Source organism: Pleurodeles waltl, chromosome 5 (genome assembly GCF_031143425.1).
Source record: "Pleurodeles waltl isolate 20211129_DDA chromosome 5, aPleWal1.hap1.20221129, whole genome shotgun sequence".
NCBI classification, from domain to species: domain Eukaryota; kingdom Metazoa; phylum Chordata; class Amphibia; order Caudata; family Salamandridae; genus Pleurodeles; species Pleurodeles waltl.
The window spans coordinates 381,031,384-381,050,584 of NC_090444.1; the positions used below are offsets into that span (position 1 = coordinate 381,031,384).

Consider the following 19,201-nt stretch of genomic DNA (forward strand, 5'->3'; position numbering starts at 1 on the left):
AAAAAAAAAAAAACTGAAAAGGAAACACAAGCGAAGACACACAAGCATTTTAATCCCTTTCACAACAACAAAAAAGAAGTTCCACAAACTCATGCTATTCTTCTAACCAGTGGAGGGATAGTGTACTAGGTCGCTGCGCTCGGGGAGGAATAAACACTAAAGGAGGCATGCCGAATGCATGCCATAAACAAATAAAAAGCAAGATAGCGAGAGTGACAATGGAACCCAGCAATCACAAGTGTATGGCCAACGTTTAAGCCCCTGTACTGATTACACCATGTCTCACCGAGACAGCACATGCGCTGCCTAGGCTCGACCTAAAAAGGAAGGCCCAGTCTACCCTATCAAATGCCTTCTGGGTGTTTAAAGAAAGAAGGAGCAGGGGCTGACCAATGCGTTCTGCCACTTCCATAAGGGTTGTAGCCAAGAATGTGTTGTCATTGGCTTGGCGATTTGGTATGAAGCCCGACTGTTGTGGGGCGATCATGCAGGGTAAGACATATGTGAGACGCCAAACCATGACAGACGCAAAAATTCTTACATCGCAATTAAGGAGGGCGATGAGGCGATATGATGTGCATCTAGTGGGAGGTTTTTCGGCTTTAAAAGCAGAGTGATATGAGAATCAATCATTGTGACAGTGACCAATCTGGTAGTTAAGAAATATTTTAAGACTCATGTTAGGGATGCGGCTAGGAGATGAACAACGGCCTTGGACAACATAGTCGAAAACCCATCGGGCCAGGGGCCTTCCGCGCAGGTAACCCAGAGATGACCGCTAAGACTTCTTCCGAGTTAATCTCATATTTGAGTTGTAATAAATCTTCCCTGCAATCAGGGGGGTACAAAAAATCCAGGTTTGCATCCTGCAGCCGCTCGGACAGAGCCTGAGACTGGTACAAGACTGAATAGTAGTTGTGGAAGACCTTCATTATGTCCGGAGTAGAGGTGAAGGGGCGATCTTCATCATCCCAGATTTCATCTGTGGTTACATGCGGAGTGGAGGCGTTGTTTGTATGCTAATAATCTATCTGACTTGTCCCCCCACTCGTAGTCTGTATTAACCAATGTAAAGGAGTTTCTTAGCTGCCTCTTTCACGAGAAGGTGCTCTAACTTGCCACTAATGTTTCTGAGTGCGAGTCGTACCCAAGTGCTTATGGCAGGTTTCTGCAATAGCCACATTTGTTTCTAATTCCTGCCTTCGCAATTGTGCCATGCGTTCAAGCGCAGCTATGTGTGATATCAACTCGCCTCTGAAAAACACCCTTTACCATGTCCCAGAGGGTCGCAGGGCACACATCCCCTGTGTCATTTTCCTTAAAGTAATGTTCTACTGTATCTTTAATCCTATCACGAAGGGAAGGATCTCAAAACGCCACCTCATTCATTACCCAAGGATGAGGGAAAGGAGGCTGAGGGGCATCGGGCCTTATATCTAAATACACGGGCGCATGATCTGACAGTGCCCTGACTCCAAACGCGAAGTAGAGGAGCCGCAAAGCCAAAACAGAGGAGGCCAAAACGTAATCGATGAGTGCGAAAGTTTTATGAACATTGAAGTAAAATGTATAATCACGTTCTCAAGGATGAAGATGTCTCCAAGCATCAAGCAGGGAGAGATCGTCATGCCCTGAAGTAAAGCAAAGGGAGATTGTCTCCTGCCCACTTCCTCTCCAGATCTGACAATGCAAGGATCAAGTATGGCATTTAGATCTCCCCCCAGAATATTCGGTCCACAAGCGAAATGGGAGATGTTGGGGAACACTGTAGTGTAGAAGAAGTCACCATCAATAGTGGGGTCATACATTGACATTAATGTAACTAAGAAGGACCCAGAGAAACCCTGACACCCACCTGGACCCCTCCGAGTCTCTATGAATAGCGTCAAGTTGAAAGGAGAGCCCCCTACGAAACAACAAAGCCACCCCATGTCTTAGAAGCATAAGCTGAGTGAAACTGTGTAAAATACCAGTAAAATCGCAGACGTCTAGTGTAAAGAAATGGCTCTCTGTTGCAGTTACCCCCCACTTTTTGCCTGATACTGATGCTGACTTGACTGAGAAGAGTGCTGGGACCCTGCTAACCAGGCCCCAGCACCAGTGTTCCTTCACCTAAAATATACCAGTGTATCCACAATTGGCACACCCTGGCATTCAGATAAGTCCCTTGTAACTGGTACTTCTAGTACCAAGGGCCCTGATGCCAAGGAAGGTCTCTAAGGGCTGCAGCATGTCTTATGCCACCCTAGAGACCCCTCACTCAGCACAGACACACTGCTTACAAGCCTGTGTGTGCTAGTGAGAACAAAATGAGTAAGTCGACATGGCACTCCCCTCAGGGTGCCATGCCAGCCTCTCACTGCCTATGCAGTATAGGTAAGACACCCCTCTAGCAGGCCTTACAGCCCTAAGGCAGGGTGCACTATACCATAGGTGAGGGTACCAGTGCATGAGCACTGTGCCCCTACAGTGTCTAAACAAAACCTTAGACATTGTAAGTGCAGGGTAGCCATAAGAGTATATGGTCTGGGAGTCTGTTTTACACGAACTCCACAGCACCATAATGGCTACACTGAAAACTGGGAAGTTTGGTATCAAACTTCTCAGCACAATAAATGCACACTGATGCCAGTGTACATTTTATTGCAAAACACACCCCAGAGGGCACCTTAGAGGTGCCCCCTGAAACTTAACCGACTGTCTGTGTAGGCTGACTAGTTCCAGCAGCCTGCCACACCAGAGACATGTTGCTGGCCCCATGGGGAGAGTGCCTTTGTCACTCTGAGGCCAGTAACAAAGCCTGCACTGGGTGGAGATGCTAACACCTCCCCCAGGCAGGAGCTGTGACACCTGGCGGTGAGCCTCAAAGGCTCACCCCTTTGTCACAGCCCAGCAGGGCACTCCAGCTTAGTGGAGTTGCCCGCCCCCTCCGGCCACGGCCCCCACTTTTGGCGGCAAGGCTGGAGGGAACAAAGAAAGCAACAAGGAGGAGTCACTGGCCAGTCAGGACAGCCCCTAAGGTGTCCTGAGCTGAGGTGACTCTAACTTTTAGAAATCCTCCATCTTGCAGATGGAGGATTCCCCCAATAGGGTTAGGATTGTGACCCCCTCCCCTTGGGAGGAGGCACAAAGAGGGTGTACCCACCCTCAGGGCTAGTAGCCATTGGCTACTAACCCCCCAGACCTAAACACGCCCTTAAATTTAGTATTTAAGGGCTACCCTGAACCCTAGAAAATTAGATTCCTGCAACTACAAGAAGAAGGACTGCCTAGCTGAAAACCCCTGCAGCGGAAGACCAGAAGACGACAACTGCCTTGGCTCCAGAAACTCACCGGCCTGTCTCCTGCCTTCCAAAGATCCTGCTCCAGCGACGCCTTCCAAAGGGACCAGCGACCTCGACATCCTCTGAGGACTGCCCCTGCTTCGAAAAGACAAGAAACTCCCGAGGACAGCGGACCTGCTCCAAGAAAGGCTGCAACTTTGTTTCCAGCAGCCTTGAAAGAACCCTGCAAGCTCCCCGCAAGAAGCGTGAGACTTGCAACACTGCACCCGGCGACCCCGACTCGGCTGGTGGAGATCCAACACCTCAGGAGGGACCCCAGGACTACTCTGATACTGTGAGTACCAAAACCTGTCCCCCCTGAGCCCCCACAGCGCCGCCTGCAGAGGGAATCCCGAGGCTTCCCCTGACCGCGACTCTTTGAATCCAAAATCCCGACGCCTGGGAGAGACCCTGCACCCGCAGCCCCCAGGGCCTGAAGGACCGGACTTTCACTAGAGAAGTGACCCCCAGGAGTCCCTCTCCCTTGCCCAAGTGGAGGTTTCCCCGAGGAACCCCCCCCTTGCCTGCCTGCAGCGCTGAAGAGATCTCGAGATCTCTCATAGACTAACATTGCGAACCCGACGCTTGTTTCTACACTGCACCCGGCCGCCCCCGCGCTGCTGAGGGTGAAATTTCTGTGTGGGCTTGTGTCCCCCCCGGTGCCCTACAAAACCCCTCTGGTCTGCCCTCCGAAGACGCGGGTACTTACCTGCAAGCAGACCGGAACCGGGGCACCCCCTTCTCTCCATTCTAGCCTATGTGTTTTGGGCACCACTTTGAACTCTGCACCTAACCGGCCCTGAGCTGCTGGTGTGGTGACTTTGGGGTTGCTCTGAACCCCCAACGGTGGGCTACCTTGGACCAAGAACTGAACCCTGTAAGTGTCCTACTTACCTGGTAAAACTAACAAAAACTTACCTCCCCCAGGAACTGTGAAAATTGCACCAAGTGTCCACTTTTAAAACAGCTATTTGTCAATAACTTGAAAAGTATACATGCAATTTTGATGATTTGAAGTTCCTAAAGTACTTACCTGCAATACCTTTCGAATGAGATATTACATGTAGAATTTGAACCTGTGGTTCTTAAAATAAACTAAGAAAAGATATTTTTCTATACAAAAACCTATTGGCTGGATTTGTCTCTGAGTGTGTGTACCTCATTTATTGTCTATGTGTATGTACAACAAATGCTTAACACTACTCCTTGGATAAGCCTACTGCTCGACCACACTACCACAAAATAGAGCATTAGTATTATCTATTTTTACCACTATTTTACCTCTAAGGGGAACCCTTGGACTCTGTGCATGCTATTCCTTACTTTGAAATAGCACATACAGAGCCAACTTCCTACATCTAGTATCTGCCCTAAGCAGATGTGTCTACTGTAGGAGAGCGACGTTGACTTCCCGGTGACAGAGCCAGTTAGTCAGCAGCCTGTGTTTAATGGGGAAATTAAGGCCCTGTATTTTTATGGTAGCCAACTTAAGTGCCATAAGCTTACAAAATAGAAAGCTCCATCCCAGTGAGACCAACACTAGGGTCGTCCGGTGTCTTCCCATAGCACGATTGGCCTAGATATGTCAATGTGTCAAGCAACATGTAACAAAACACACGAATAATATCAAACAATGACCAAACAAAGACGCCTAATGCACCATTGTAAAGTGCCCAGACTTGCCCCCACATAAGTGGGGGCCGTGTGGGCCTACCTGAGAATAACAAGCAATATGCCGTGGAATAAAGAGTAACTTCCTCAAACTAGGCGGGAAATCAGAAATGAGGAAGCGAGTCCCACTGTGAAACTGGGACCCCCCATCAAAAACTCAAAACCATGTAGTGGGAGTTCACAACACATATAGTAGAGTCTCATGCATGCTCCGCCGCCCCCTGTCTTGATCCAGGCCAGTCGAGTCACCAGTTCATCAATCAGGTATGTCATCATTAGAGGAAGCTTGTGGTGAACCTGGGCGTCCGCCCTACGTGGTTTACAAGCGTCTTTTTTTTTTTACTCTTCATGTTCGGATAACGCCCCCTCAGTCCACCAGGGATGGCATAGCAGGTCCAGGAGAATCTCTGCCATCTTGGTGAGGCGACAGACTGAGTGCCTCGCCAGCTTCCGCTGGAGTTTGTGACTAATACTCGTTTATCTTGATAGGTAAAATGTAGACGCTGCGGAAAACCCCACCGATATGCAATTTTGCGCTCACGCAGGTGGAATGTTACATCTTGGAACTCTCTACGTCTGGCTAAGGTATGGATAGAATAGTCCTGCTACATAGAGAGGCTATCGCCCCTGAAGACCACCAGTTCCTGTCACCTGGCCGCATGCATGATCTTCTCCTATATATGAAAATAATGAACCCTAGTGAGGACATCAGGAGGAAGGTTTTTCGGTTGTTGTTACTGCGAAAACACCTTATGCATACGACCTAGAAGCACCGGATGATCACAGGCTGGGCCCAAAAGGTGGGCGAAGAGAGCTTGAACATGGGTCTCGAGGTCCAATAGGGGGACAGCTGCACCAACTCCCCTAATGCGAATGTTGGTGTATCTGGACCGGTTCTCCAGGTCGTCCAGTTTGTATTGCAAGGGGTTTTAGTTTGCCTCGAGTTTCTTGATGCACGCTGTGCGATCCATGTTCTCCACGACCTGGGCGGCAGAAGTCAATTGAAGTATTGTCAGACATGAGTCTACTTGTCGAACTGATTCGTCAAGGTCTGAAAGGGTGTGTATAAAATCCTGGCAAACACGTTGATGTCCGTACGAAACTCGGCCAGCAAATGTTGAATATACCCTTTGTTCGTTGGAGTCTGATTGTCGGCTGAAGTTTCCGAGAGCTGGCTAGGGGGGAGAGAGTTCCCTCACCTGTGACCGAATGTTCCAGCCCAGCTTTTGAAGCCCTATGCCGCTGGGCCGTGACATCTCGCCGCAGGAGCCTGTACTCGCTTTTGGTCCCTCGTAGGAGTGGGCCGTGCTGCCCGGGCTCCACTCTGGCAGCCCGCTCCAGCGCCGCAGCCAGCTAGGCCCGCACCACGGGGCCCAGCCGCAGCTCCATGATGGCCGCCCATCGGGCCCGGGCACCGCCCATGCCCAGCACCGATGTTCCGTTCGTCTCTGGGACCCCTCCATGAGGTTCACCTGTCTCTGGGCTCGATCCTGAAGAGGGTGGGGAGTGTGGATGACCGCTACCAGCTCCGATAGTCAAGGGGGGAAGGGGTGGCAAGCAGGAGCTCACGGGAGACACGTCTTACTGGATCTCCGTCTTGGCCACGCTTCTCTTACATATCTTTGTGAACTTGACACAACAAATACAAAACTGGAAATCAAATAGGGACATTTTGGGAATTATTACATACAATTGGGTAACATAGAAAGGACTGTACCCTTTTTTCACTTTTACTAGTAGGGAGTTGGCAGGTCCATTCTTACTTGCAAACTGTGTCGAACACGTAGGTGCCTATTTCTACTGTTAAAACATAAATGTAGCTGTAGAACATGACAAACACGCCAGATTCAAAACTGGTGGACATTATATAGCATACTATCTAACAGGATAGGACGGAGGGTAGATTTACATTACATGTTCCTCAAAGTGTCTAATGTGTTTTATCCAATTCTGTCTCGTTAAGTTAAAGCATATTGTAGAGTTTGACCTCAATCGACTTCTGTTTCATATTTGTCACTGTGTAGCATCATGGGTGTAAGTCATCATTCTTGTTTAACTTAACCATGTTTAACAGTATCTCATACCAGGACTGAACTATAGGGCCTCTTCTTAATCCCAAGTGCAAATGGAGCGCTGTGCTTTTCGCCTCTGCCCAATGAGAGGTACAGTGATAAAGAACATTTAAATAATTATGGTGTGAGAGTGGCTTTTTTTTAGCACATGGCAACTGTTCTCTTAGCTAGAATCAGGGCTAAATTCAGAAATTTCAATCCAACTTTGTGCTTCTTAGGTCGATGAAGCAGTCCTAATAAACAACTCTCAAAGTTGTTCAGATATACTTGCTTTGCAATAGGGGCTATAGCGTGTAGTATCCCCCTCCCTAAATGTTGACACACCTGGACCTGGGTTTGTAACATTTCGAACAAGTGTATGTCGCCCCAGGGTATATTGTGTTAACTTTTCTTGTTGTCAGATAGGCCCTACACAAGAAAAAAACTGTATTTGTTCGAAATAGGCATTTCAAGACACTATGGCCCTCATTATGACATTGGCGGCTGCCAACTTACCGCTGCAGCAGCGGATATCTGTTCACCATATTATGACACCAATTCCGACAGAATTGAGCCACATAGACAAATCCGCCAGTCCAAAGGTCAGTGCTAAAGTGGAGGTATCAAAACTTACACCGTTACGCCAACAAAACAACGCTCACCACATTATGACCCACGAATCACCAGGGTGGACATTCAATGGCAGTAAAGTCAGCCCTGCTGCCCTGAGTGAGGAGGCTATTGACCTCATGAGATCCATCCCTGTAGGGCAGTCAACCATTGCGAATGTCATCCAGGGGTTGGCAGCCCAGATGCAACAATCTAATGCATTCCTGGATGGCATTCACACTGGATTAGCGGCCCAACAGAGATCGATCCAGGCTCTGGCCTCCTCTCTGATGGCAGCCATTGTCCCCCCTCCAACTTCCACTTCCCAGTCCCATTCTCCTTAACCCCAACCCATCCCAAGCACACAGCCAGACGAGCGGGCACACAGGACAACACCCAAGAGTGTCACAGGCAAACACAAGCACCACACTTCATCCAACAGGCACTCACACAAACACCATTCAGTTGCAGACATAACAGCATCCACTATTTCCACAGTCTCCCCCTCTTCCTCCACCTCCCACCTAGTTATGTCCACACTCACACCTGCATGCACTATATTATCATCCACTGTCTGCATCATCACCATACCAACCCGAACACACACAACTCACTGGCAGACACCTCCACAACATCCATGCACACATCCCCTGTGTCCTCTCCCACTGTGTCTGTCTCCCCTCCTAAAGTACACAAACCCAAGCACTCAGACACCCAACAGCCATCCACCTCACAACAGCATACAGCCCATGCATCTGCACCCAAATCCAGCAGACAAACACCTCCAACAACCACTCCCTCATCCTCCACTCCCATTACTTCTCCCTTTTCCTGCCCCAATGTCCCTAAAAAGCTTTTCCTTTCCACCATTGACCTCTTCCCTACCCCTCTCCCCTTCCTGCACGTATGGCCAGGGTGTCAAGAACCCAGCCAAGCACCTCAGCCACACAGTTCACGGGCCCAGTTCCATCCGCACCTACTCATGGTGGAAAGGATTCCAGGCCACAAATACTGAAGGGGAAGGAGCCTGCACCAGCAGGCAAGAAGGGGAAGGAGTGTGCACCTACCATCCGAAAGAGGAAGGAGCCTGCACCAGCAGGCAAGAAGGGGAAGGAGCCTGCATCTGCCGGCAAGAAGGGGAAGGAGCCCACACCTGCCATCCGAAAGGGGAAGGAGCCTGCACCAGCAGGCAAGAAGGGAAGGAGTCAGCACCTGCCATCCAAAAGGGGAAGGGGCCTGCACCAGCAGGCAAGACGGGGAATGAGCCTGCACCAGCAGGCAAGAAGGGGAAGGAGCCTGCACCTGTCATCCGAAAGGGGAAGGAGCCTGCACCAGCAGCTGTCACAGAGCCCCCACCACCAACCGTAGTTGTGCAGACATCGCAGGGTGCAGGGGCTGGGCAGGAGCCTCCTACTATCACCACCACAGTGCAGCCGACGCAGAGTGCAGGGGCTGTGCAGGAGCCTCCCACTACCACCACCACCACCACAGTGCAGCCATTGCAGGGTGCAGGGTGCAGGGTGCAGGGGCTCTGCAGAAACCACCCACTACCACCACCACCACAGTGCAGCCATTGCAGGGTGCCGGGGCTGAGCAGGAGCCTCCCACTACCACCACCACCACAGTGCAGCCGTCACCGCCGGTGGACACAATGTGATCCTGCCTCCATGGGCTGCTGTGTGGCCTGTCCCCTACAAAACCAGTGGGAAGACACCCACTTGAGAGACTGTGGCCTAACAATCCCTAGGACAAAGCACAGGGTATGTTGCCACCTCTAGAACCAGTGGTCTTGATTCCGCCTCCGGCTGAGGTGCCCCTCTCCTCATGAGGTGCCTGCCTATTTGCCAACTGATGCCCCTGCAGTGTTCTCTCCGTATTGATCCAGGAAGTAAGTGGGGCCTTGGACCTTGCCCTGTGGCCATGTGGCCCACGTGAACTGAGGCCAGGGAAGTGTCCCTTTTTTGTACATTTGTACATATCTGTAGCATTGGCCATATTATTATTTATACTGTGTTGATCTTAATACAATCACTTTAGTAAATTCCTGTTGTCCTTGTATTATTCGATTTACGGGGATTAACTTGTTTTCTTGGGCAGCTGGTTGTGTTTATGGTGTGTGTCTGGGGTGGGTATGGTGTATGCATGTGTCACTCTTGTTTCGCCCCTTCCCTTGTGTGCTAGGCGGCTGTACTCACCATCGTCGTCTTCACCGGCGTTGGTGTTTGTGGTGGAGCAGAACGTAGAATATCATCAGGAACACTTGCAGTTCTGGTTCCATGCGGCATGGATCTTCCCTCTGTCTCCAGTGGTGAGTCCTTTTACTTCTGTGCAGTGTTTCCACCAGGCTTTTGATGTCGTTGGTACCATCCCGGAAAAGGTGGCAGATTGTGCAATCATAATATGGTAGGTGGAACTTTGACTTCCGCCTTGCTGTAGGCGGCTACAACCGTGGTGCCTGTTGTTTCCGTCCTGGCGGTCAGTGTGGTACGTTGCCTGTCTTTCGAAGATCTTTCCGCCATGGTCATAATTTGGCGATAGTTACCGCCAGCCTGTTGGTGGTATTACCACCACTTTATCACTGACCGCCAGGGTTGTAATAAGGGCCTATGTATGTAGGAAAACACCAGTTTTCGTTCCATCTTGTTCAGTTCCCTCCCTGTAACCTTTGCCCATTTCCCTTCCAGAGTATATAGGGGGTGTGCAGAAATATATTTAGCCCACCTTTATAAGCGACCCTTGGAGTAGCTTGGTTTTTATTAATGTGTGAGTTTAAGGTGCATCATCATTAATGTTCCACATTCTGTGAATGGAGTTAATTAGTCCATCATATGTCAGAAACTGAACTCCAAGGAGCCCGTTTTCCACAATTAAGTTGTGAGATGTGGTCATAATCCCTTAATAGAGGTCTCTGAGTGCAGTCACACTGTTTTCCAGTGTTGAAGCTCCATTGTAGTATAACGTCTTTGTTTGAAGTTGCCGGCAAGTGGAATAGTTGGTGCATAAGGTGTAACAGCATGGGCCCCACAATAAAATCTTACGTAGATCCACTTCAGGTGTCATCATACTGCACTTCTCCATATTAAAAGCTAATTGTATATTAGGTGAAATAATTGTGAAAAAAATTATGTTATATTGAAAGACACTGTATGTCCAGATCAGTCGGCATTTGTGATACAAAGCTGCACAGCACTAACCATTTAAATGATGCTTTCAGGTAAATGGAGAGGCAGCAGGCACGTAAGGTGTTCCAGAGGTTTCAGTCATAGATATGCAGAAGGCCTTTGATTCTCTGTAGTAGGACTACCTCCTCATAATACTACAGAAGATAGGCTTTGGTCCAGAAAATCTTACCGGTATAAAAACTCTTCTATACCAGCACAACAGCAAGAATGAAGACATCAAGAGTATTATATGACCTGAGGCAAAATAAAAGGGGCACACAACAAGGCTGTCCCTTATCCCTGTTGTTATTCACATTTGCAATGGAGCCACTGGCCGCAACATTCCGGAAATGGGGCAAGTATGGGCCTTCCACTAGGGAGAAAAGGGCTCCTTTTATGCAGACGACATATTGCTCTGCAAACTTAAATTACCAGAATAGCCATGCCCATCTAAACTTAAATCACCAGCGGACTTGGGGACACAATGATTACCCAAGCTCCCATTGAAATGGGAACATGTCACCATCAAATATTGAGTAGTACAAATGTTCAGGCAAACAATGGATATATTTGAAGATAATCTAATGAAAAAGCTACCAGGAACCATGATGCCTGTGCAGTTCTTTAATAAATTAGCCCTCTCAGTGATGGGAATGATAGTCATTGCCAAGACAGTTGTGGTACTATGTATTCTCTACTTGTTTACTACCCCACAGATAACACTTTTCAACCGAAGCAAACATAGTACAAAACAAGCATTGGCATAGCAAATAGGTTTCGCCTTTGTCTTTTTCTGTGTAACTGGCTCACAAATATTTGAAAATGTTATAATAATGTTCGTTTTATTAAATTAAAACAAACATTATTATAAATGTTTTCTAATATTTGTGAGCTAGTCACAAAGAAAAAAAGACAAAGGCAAAAGCTATTGCCATGTGTGAAAGGCTGAAGAAAACCACAGAACACAGAGGAAGACAGAAGACAGCAGAATACAGAGGAAGTCAGAAGATGACAGGACAAGGAGGAAGACAGAAGACGGCAGAAGAGAGAAGACAGAAGATAAGAGAAGATGGAAAAAGACAGAAGAAGGAAGAAGACAGAATACGGAAGATGAAAGAAGAGGGAAGACGGAAGAAGAGAGAAGACAGAAGAAGAGAGAAGACGGGAGACGACAGAAGTAGGGAGAAGGTGTGAGAAGACAGAAGAGGGAAGGCGACAAGATGGAAGAAGAGAGAAGACGGGAGAAGAGAGAAGAGTGTAGATGTGAGAAGACAGAAGACGGCATGAGGTAAAGAAGACAGAACACGGTATGCAGAAAGAAAAAAGAAGACGGACGGAAACTAAGAAAGAAGACAGAGAAGAAGGCATTGAAGAAAGAAGACATCAGCGAAGTAAGGAGACGCAGTGCTAGAATAAAAAAGAATACAGCAACAAAGAAAGAAAACAGAGAAGATGGCAGCAATGAAGGAAGACGTCAGTGAAGAAAGAAAACAGCACAGAAGAAGAAAAAGAAGTACCTTCAGCGTCGCAGACATTGGGAAGGACACTGGCCAGAGTCTAATAGGAAGTGACTGGAATGAATACTAGGTTCACAGGCAACTCGGTGGACAATCGGCAAAGAAGATGAAGACGGCGACAGGAAGTGACGTGAAGACGGCGTGCTGGTCAATCCGAAGCAATGTTGGAGTAAGCCCATTATAAGTTCAGGTAAGTAAGAGACTGGTTCCAAGCCCCTTTTAATTTTTTGTACCAACAAAAGATTTCTTAAGTGTGCATGCATGCTATCTGCAGGCGAAACCTAAAAACGATGAGGGAGATGGGCAAAGGCACAACAATCCCTTGCTAAATTACAACTGCATCTTAACGTAGGAGGCCTCAGCATAAGTAGCTTACAAAATTATCACCTAGCACCTCAACTGCAGTGGGTCACATGCTGACGCTTTGGTAAAGGGCCCATTATTGCCCTGCATTTTTTTAAACTTCCCAAGGGGAGAAGAAAACATGCTCCCAAGGGTTGCCAAGAATTTTTGGGAAGAAACACCTAAAAAAAAGTAATCTGTGCTCCTGCAGTGTCTACATGGGGTGCCTTTGAGTTTACAAAGACAGCACGCACTACAAATATATTTGCATAAGCAAACAGAGATCCTAATGCTAGGCGAATCATACAACAGCACAGAGCAATATACATTCCAAACAGAAGACAACAGATATATACCGTTCCAACAGGTCAGTTCATAACTTTTAATGTCTTGATAAATAAGACCAAAAGACTTTGCCGCAAGGTTCGGTAAATCCAATGACTCACACCATAGCGGAAATAATATTCAAGCTAAGACACACCAGGAAAGCTGTAAATAGATTATGGCCGTCATTATGACCCTGCACTTGGCATGGGCAGTGAAGGGGCCCCCATGGACAGCCCAGTTGCGCTTTTCACTGTCTGCTGTGACTGGCGCTGTTGCACCCTACGTAACGCAACATTGCTGCCTCATCCATTATGAGCCAGCGGCAATGTTGTGGGCTATTCCCCGCTAGGCCAGCAGGCAGAAACACAGTTTCTGCCCGCTGACCCACTGGGGAACTTGTAATGGAGCCCACTGGAAGGTGGCTGAACTGCCGGCAACCTGATCGCAGGAGTCTGGCGGGCGGGCTTCTCCACCCACCAAACTCAAAATGACCACCTGTATGTGTCATTACTCCAGATGACTAAAATCTCACAGCATTACACATGGGAGACAGACTTAAAATGAAAACATCACTGACCGGGAATGGAAGCAAATACACTAGTTTTGGTCACAGGGTCTAAAAACAACTTAAGAGTCAGCAAACATAAAACTCCCTTACCATAAAAGTAGCGTTTAGCAGTTTATAATCCTCACTAAGAAAAATAAATTACCTATACAGATTTGCCAAGTATGCAATTTTTTTCCCCAAAGGACTATTAGCCATCTCTTGGAAATGGAAGCGGGCACAAGACCTTACAGTATGGAAATTAGTGCTAAGCAAATGGATGGAACCTGGAGGTTTAGTGAGTTCCAGTTTGCACAGTCAAACCAACCTTGGCAAAGCCAATAGGTCTGGCATTACGCCAGTCTTATGGCAATTCTTGTTTTGGTTTGTCATGGTTTTTGCAAAACATTATTGTTTGGGTATATATTGGGCCCTCATCAATTAAAAGAAAACAAAAAAACATTTGCTATAGGCAAGAAGGTTTTTTTGGTCTAAAAAAGACAAATAAATTACTCCCTGGGACAGAAGGGAACTACTTTGTGTGTGGATGTGTTCCTTATGAAAGGTTGGTACAATGTAGCTCAGTCAGTGGCTGAAGTGGGCTGATATATTGCCCCTTACTGATTGCTGGAGTGAGTGGAAGAAAAATGTGAATGACACCAATCCATGACTAATGGATGATATCTGGCTGACACCCCTACAAATAACTAATTTATACACATAATCGTGGCTAACAGTTACCTACAAAAGTCGATTAGTCTAGCATTGGCTATAAGCCTCTTGCCTTTGAGAACGAAAGCAAGAAACATAGAAAAGAGAGAAGAAGGAAGGAAAGAAAAAAGTCTGGCCTGAAAAAAAGACAGGTACAAAAGGCAAGAGAGGAGGCAATAAAGATGTCAAGCGCAAGAAAGGGAAAGAAAGACAGAAGGACATAGAAGAAACGAAAGGGAGAGAAATAGAAGGAAAGAAATAAGGAAAAAGATTAGAAAAGAGAATGAAAGATGGAGAGAAGGAAACAGAGAAAGGAAAAAGAAAAGAAAAAAGGAAAAAAGAAAGGAGAAGGAAAACGAAAGAATGAAAGAAATGAGCAGAAGGAAAGAGAGAAAGAAAGAGATAGAAAGATAAAGAACAAAAGAGAGAAAGAAAGAAAGCATGAGAGAAGGAAACAAGGAATGAAAGAAGGCAAACTAAACAAAGAAGGAAAGAGAAAGAACAAGAAAGAAAGACAGAGAGAAAGAAAGAAAAAAGAAAGAGAAAGAAAGAAAAAGAGAAAGAGAAAGAAGGAAAGAAAGAGGGAAATGGGAAGCAAGAAGGAACGAGCAAAAGAAAGAGAAAAGGAAAGATTGTAGGAAGGCACAAATGAAAGAAAGAAAAAGAAAGAATAAAAAGAGAAAGAAAGAAGGAAAGAAAAAGAAGGAATAAGGAAGGAAAGAAAAAAGTAACAAAACAGCAGGGGTGTGGAATTCCTATAGCCCGACACACAGAACATATTGTTTGAGGTAAAAAAATAACAGGATTTCATGTTTAGTCTTTGGCTGCCAGTTTACACTACCACATTGTAGAGCAGGGAAAGGAATTGTCTGCATTTGAGGTAATATTTGTGTCTACTTTTTAAGCTGTTCAAATTTCTATTAATGGTTCATTAATGCAAAGCCTTTATTAAAAGGACGAGCGCTGTAAATAAATGTTGTAAGCGTGGACTGCACTATTGACTGTGGTTCAGTTAAAAAAAAAAAAAGAGTATACACATGTTTGCAGAGTGTAACAATAAGAGGCTATGTATAAAACTCCCAGAATGCTCTCTGATTAAATGCAAATATTTGAAGAATCTTATAAGCAAGATTGATGATTCTTTTGGTTTCAAAATAAAATCTTCACTGAAAAGCGCAATTAGGAATAAATTGTTTTGCAAAACTACAGTGAAAATGTTAGGGCCATTCCTTTGAAGCACCATTCAGTAAGATGTATTAATGCACGCTAGTGTTTCCAAAAAATACTCATAATGGAAAATCAGTGTACCCAGTTTCAACAAGATTATGAGAAACATGAAAATAAGCAATCATTGGCAAAACCAATAGGTCTGACATTAATGGTCAGTTTTTTGGTTTTGTCAATGTGTGTCTTGCTTTTACATGGCTTTTGTAAAACTTTATTGCTGCGGGAGCTGCCAATCCCTCACCACTATAACAAACATTGTTAAAAAGCAAAAATAATTTTGATCTCCAAAAACGCACATTAACACAGTAGTTCTTGGAATTGAACAAAATTACTTTGTGTGCCAATATGTTCCTTGTGAATGAGCAGATTGCTGTCACTCACAGTGAAAGCAGCTAATAGATGGATAAAGAGAGACATAGAATTTTAATAAAAACAAAAGATCTTGCTTAACGCAAGACCTAATTAGAGGTCCAGTTCTGAAAGAAAGTCACAAAACTGCATCCATGGTATATGTCTTTGCATTAGTGCAGATTAATGTATTTCATGAACTCACAGGTATTTACAAAAGTAGACAGAAAATCGTACTATTAGAAAGTATTTGTGGGCTGTGTTTTAGCACAAGCAAATTAGCATGAGTAGATTTACTCATGTGAAAATCTACTGAGTGTGTACAAGTTTGCTTTAAATCTGACCACTTTTTTCCCAACCATGAAAGAAAGAAGCTTCACTTCTGTCCTTGTCAGGAGTAAATTTCCAAACATGCACTTTAGTAGGCCTGCAGAGACTCAAAAGGTAATTCCAAACTTTGAACTGCTGTTTACCGTTACCTCCAGCCCCAGTATGCAGATCAGTCGAAAGGATTGCAAAATAAAAAAAATGCTAGTATTAAAGCCCTTCTGTAGTATTAGCCCTGGCATAATCTGAGATGCTATTGTCAGAGTTCTTATTATTGAGATTGCTGCCATAATGTGTTGCAGCGCTACATGGCACCTAAAGGACAAGTAGATTATTTTACAGGACTATAAAATTTATGAAGCAACCTGTCCCATGGACAAGTAGAATTAAATTCCACACCCCTGAAAGAGGATAACTTAATACAGAACAGTTTCAAATGGGCACAATCTGGTATGCTGTGAAACAGCAGCAGTCAGAAAAGCAAACACTCAAAAAGGAATTTATAACAGCACTGGCAGGAGATGGGATATCAGGAAGATGGGAAGTGCATTAGAAGCACCCTGCTATCACATCACTCTCTAAACACAAAGGCAACACTAAAGCAATTATAAAGTAAAAACAAAAACATTGGCACTGAAATGAACTAGCTAATGTGCGGATGTGCTCCTTGTGAGAGACCAAAATTAAATCACTCAAAGTGAAATTATTCAGTGGCTTAAGTAGGCTGACCCACATCCCTATGCTATACGTTGTAGTGAGGGGAAGCAAAATGTGAATGACACAACAACAGACCAATGGATGAAGAGAGGTGGCTGAAAGCCCTTATGTATAAGTGTATTATATACATATTTTATTGAAATCAAAAGGCCTTGGCTAACACTAGACTTAAAAACGGAACATGTGCAAATATCAAATTGGGATACAATGCTCCATAGCCAGCAGAGAACAATGATGAAAGACACCCCCTGAGATTACATATCCATTGGAATGCAACAGACTCATGCATGAGTCACATCAACATTATCCCCTTTTGACCTCTCCGCACCACCTGTGATCCCCCACCTGCAACCTCTGACCTGTATGCCATTTCCTATGGCACAAAACAAACATACAAGTGGGATACCTACCATATGGGATGATAGTTCAAAAATTTCAAAACATCCAAATGTACTCAGTCACACCTGTGAGGGACCAGTGAAAGATTACTGTTTCTAGAAGTTATTGTTTAAAGGTTAAACTTATTCCTTCTACATGGTAGTACTGTAATGTGAACTGTCTCATGATACCCCTGACACAAATGTAACAAATGTATAAATGTATAATCTTGTTAAATGTGTTTATATCTATAAAAGTCAATAAAAAACACATATATGAAAGAAGGCATGCAGCGTAAAGTGCCACATTTACGGCTGGAAAATATTTTGGAACAAAAACAAACAATAAAAAGGAATTCCATGTATTATTAAAAGAGTTATGCAATTTCCATAGTCTTGTAGCTAAAACTTTAAAGGTATAGGGCCATCTTAGAATGGGTGCTTTTAAATAGGAGCAAAGAAGAGATGTGGTGTTGTTTGCTCCTCCAGCAGTGAAAGCAACCAAATGATGCTCTGTCTGGACTGTGCAACTAGTGACTGTGCTATTGTCTCCTAACCACCGGGGCAACAAGCTAGAAAACTGGTTTGCAGTGTTGTTGCAAACAGTGACAGATCTCTTTATCTATCAGTATTGAAGATATAAAGCAGAAAAATGCCGACACTCAGCCTGACAACCAAAATACCAAATGGCTCTACAGTGGGCTGATCCTAAAAGAGAATTCGAATGGCAACAAATCCAGTGGCTCAGTGGGGTTTATCCACTGCACCATTTGATGCATGAAGGTCTGTAGGCTGATCCAGTATGTGACAGATAATGCAGGAAAGCAATGCTATAAGAGGGCTGACCTTTATCTATGTATTACTAGTATGGGTATATATTATTTTTTAAGAAAACAAGACACTGGCAAGGTAGGTCTCTAGGCCAGACCTAATAGTAGGAAAAAGTTGTTCAATTGCCCGTCGCTAATATAGACCTCTGCATTACAGTGGGAGTAACAAAGTAAAAATGCTATCTTTGCATATTCAACCAAAACTGTCACTTACCTCTTTGGGCTATATACCTGGCGCATTCAGCGAAACCTCCGTTGGCAGCAAGGTGAAGTGCTGTGTTTCCATCCATTGCAATAGTTGTAAAATCTGCTTTGTATGCAGCAAGGACCTTCAAAACCTATGAAAGAGCAGAAAACAAACATCTTAAGTAAGGTAATGCAAATAGTTGAACAAAGAGGTACTTGCTCTAAACGAGAACAGTTTGTAAAAATGACGCAAGTGCGACCCTCAAACATACACTAAGCAAGGCACTTAGCTATGCAGACCTCGTAAAATACTTTTTAACACATGTACTCAGACACCGGGGGAACTCTTTGCCCTGCTTTTTACCAATGATTTCTAATGTGTTACCATGGACTGGTAAACTCCCCTCAACACTGCTGGCCCGTGATCATGCAAGCCCACATAGATATGCATAGAACAGTAAAATATATCAATGACACATCCTGGTACCCTGGGCATTCTTTGTTGAATTTCTTGGGGACGTAGCGCAAAACATTAAATGAAAAATTTATATTTTTGAATTTTTTTCATTTACTGGAAATCACCAACATGTATCTCAGAGTAATCTGCTCATCAGACCATTCAAACCCTATGTTTATTTTTGTCAATGCTACTTTGCACATACACGTATGTTCTTTTGGAGGGAGGATTAGGAATCTTTCCTGATTTTTTGTTCCTCTGGGGGCTACTACTCTGGCACCTGTAACCCAGAGGCATTGTCTGACACAGTACAAGGTTTCAGGGTCCATAGATCTGAGACAGTGAAACTGGATCCTCCTTAATGGTGGGTTTCATCTCTGAAGGAGGAAGCTTCCCTGCCCCAACAGTCAAGAGCAGGAGGCATCTGGTAGCTGGTGTATTTGGGGAGAGGAAAAACAGCATAAGTTTGTTGCTTC

General features: G+C 45.2%; 1 protein-coding gene across 4 annotated transcripts in view; it reads right to left on the reverse strand.

The window, feature by feature from the left end:
* The window catches only part of ANKEF1 (ankyrin repeat and EF-hand domain containing 1), a 280,096-nt gene that overhangs the window by 104,778 nt on the left and 156,117 nt on the right, over positions 1-19,201 (reverse strand). For all 4 annotated transcript variants that reach the window (XM_069234128.1, XM_069234126.1, XM_069234127.1 and 1 more), the window contains one exon: positions 18,297-18,420. In XM_069234128.1, the coding sequence (XP_069090229.1) occupies positions 18,297-18,420 (124 nt within the window). The remainder of the gene's footprint in view (positions 1-18,296; positions 18,421-19,201) is intronic.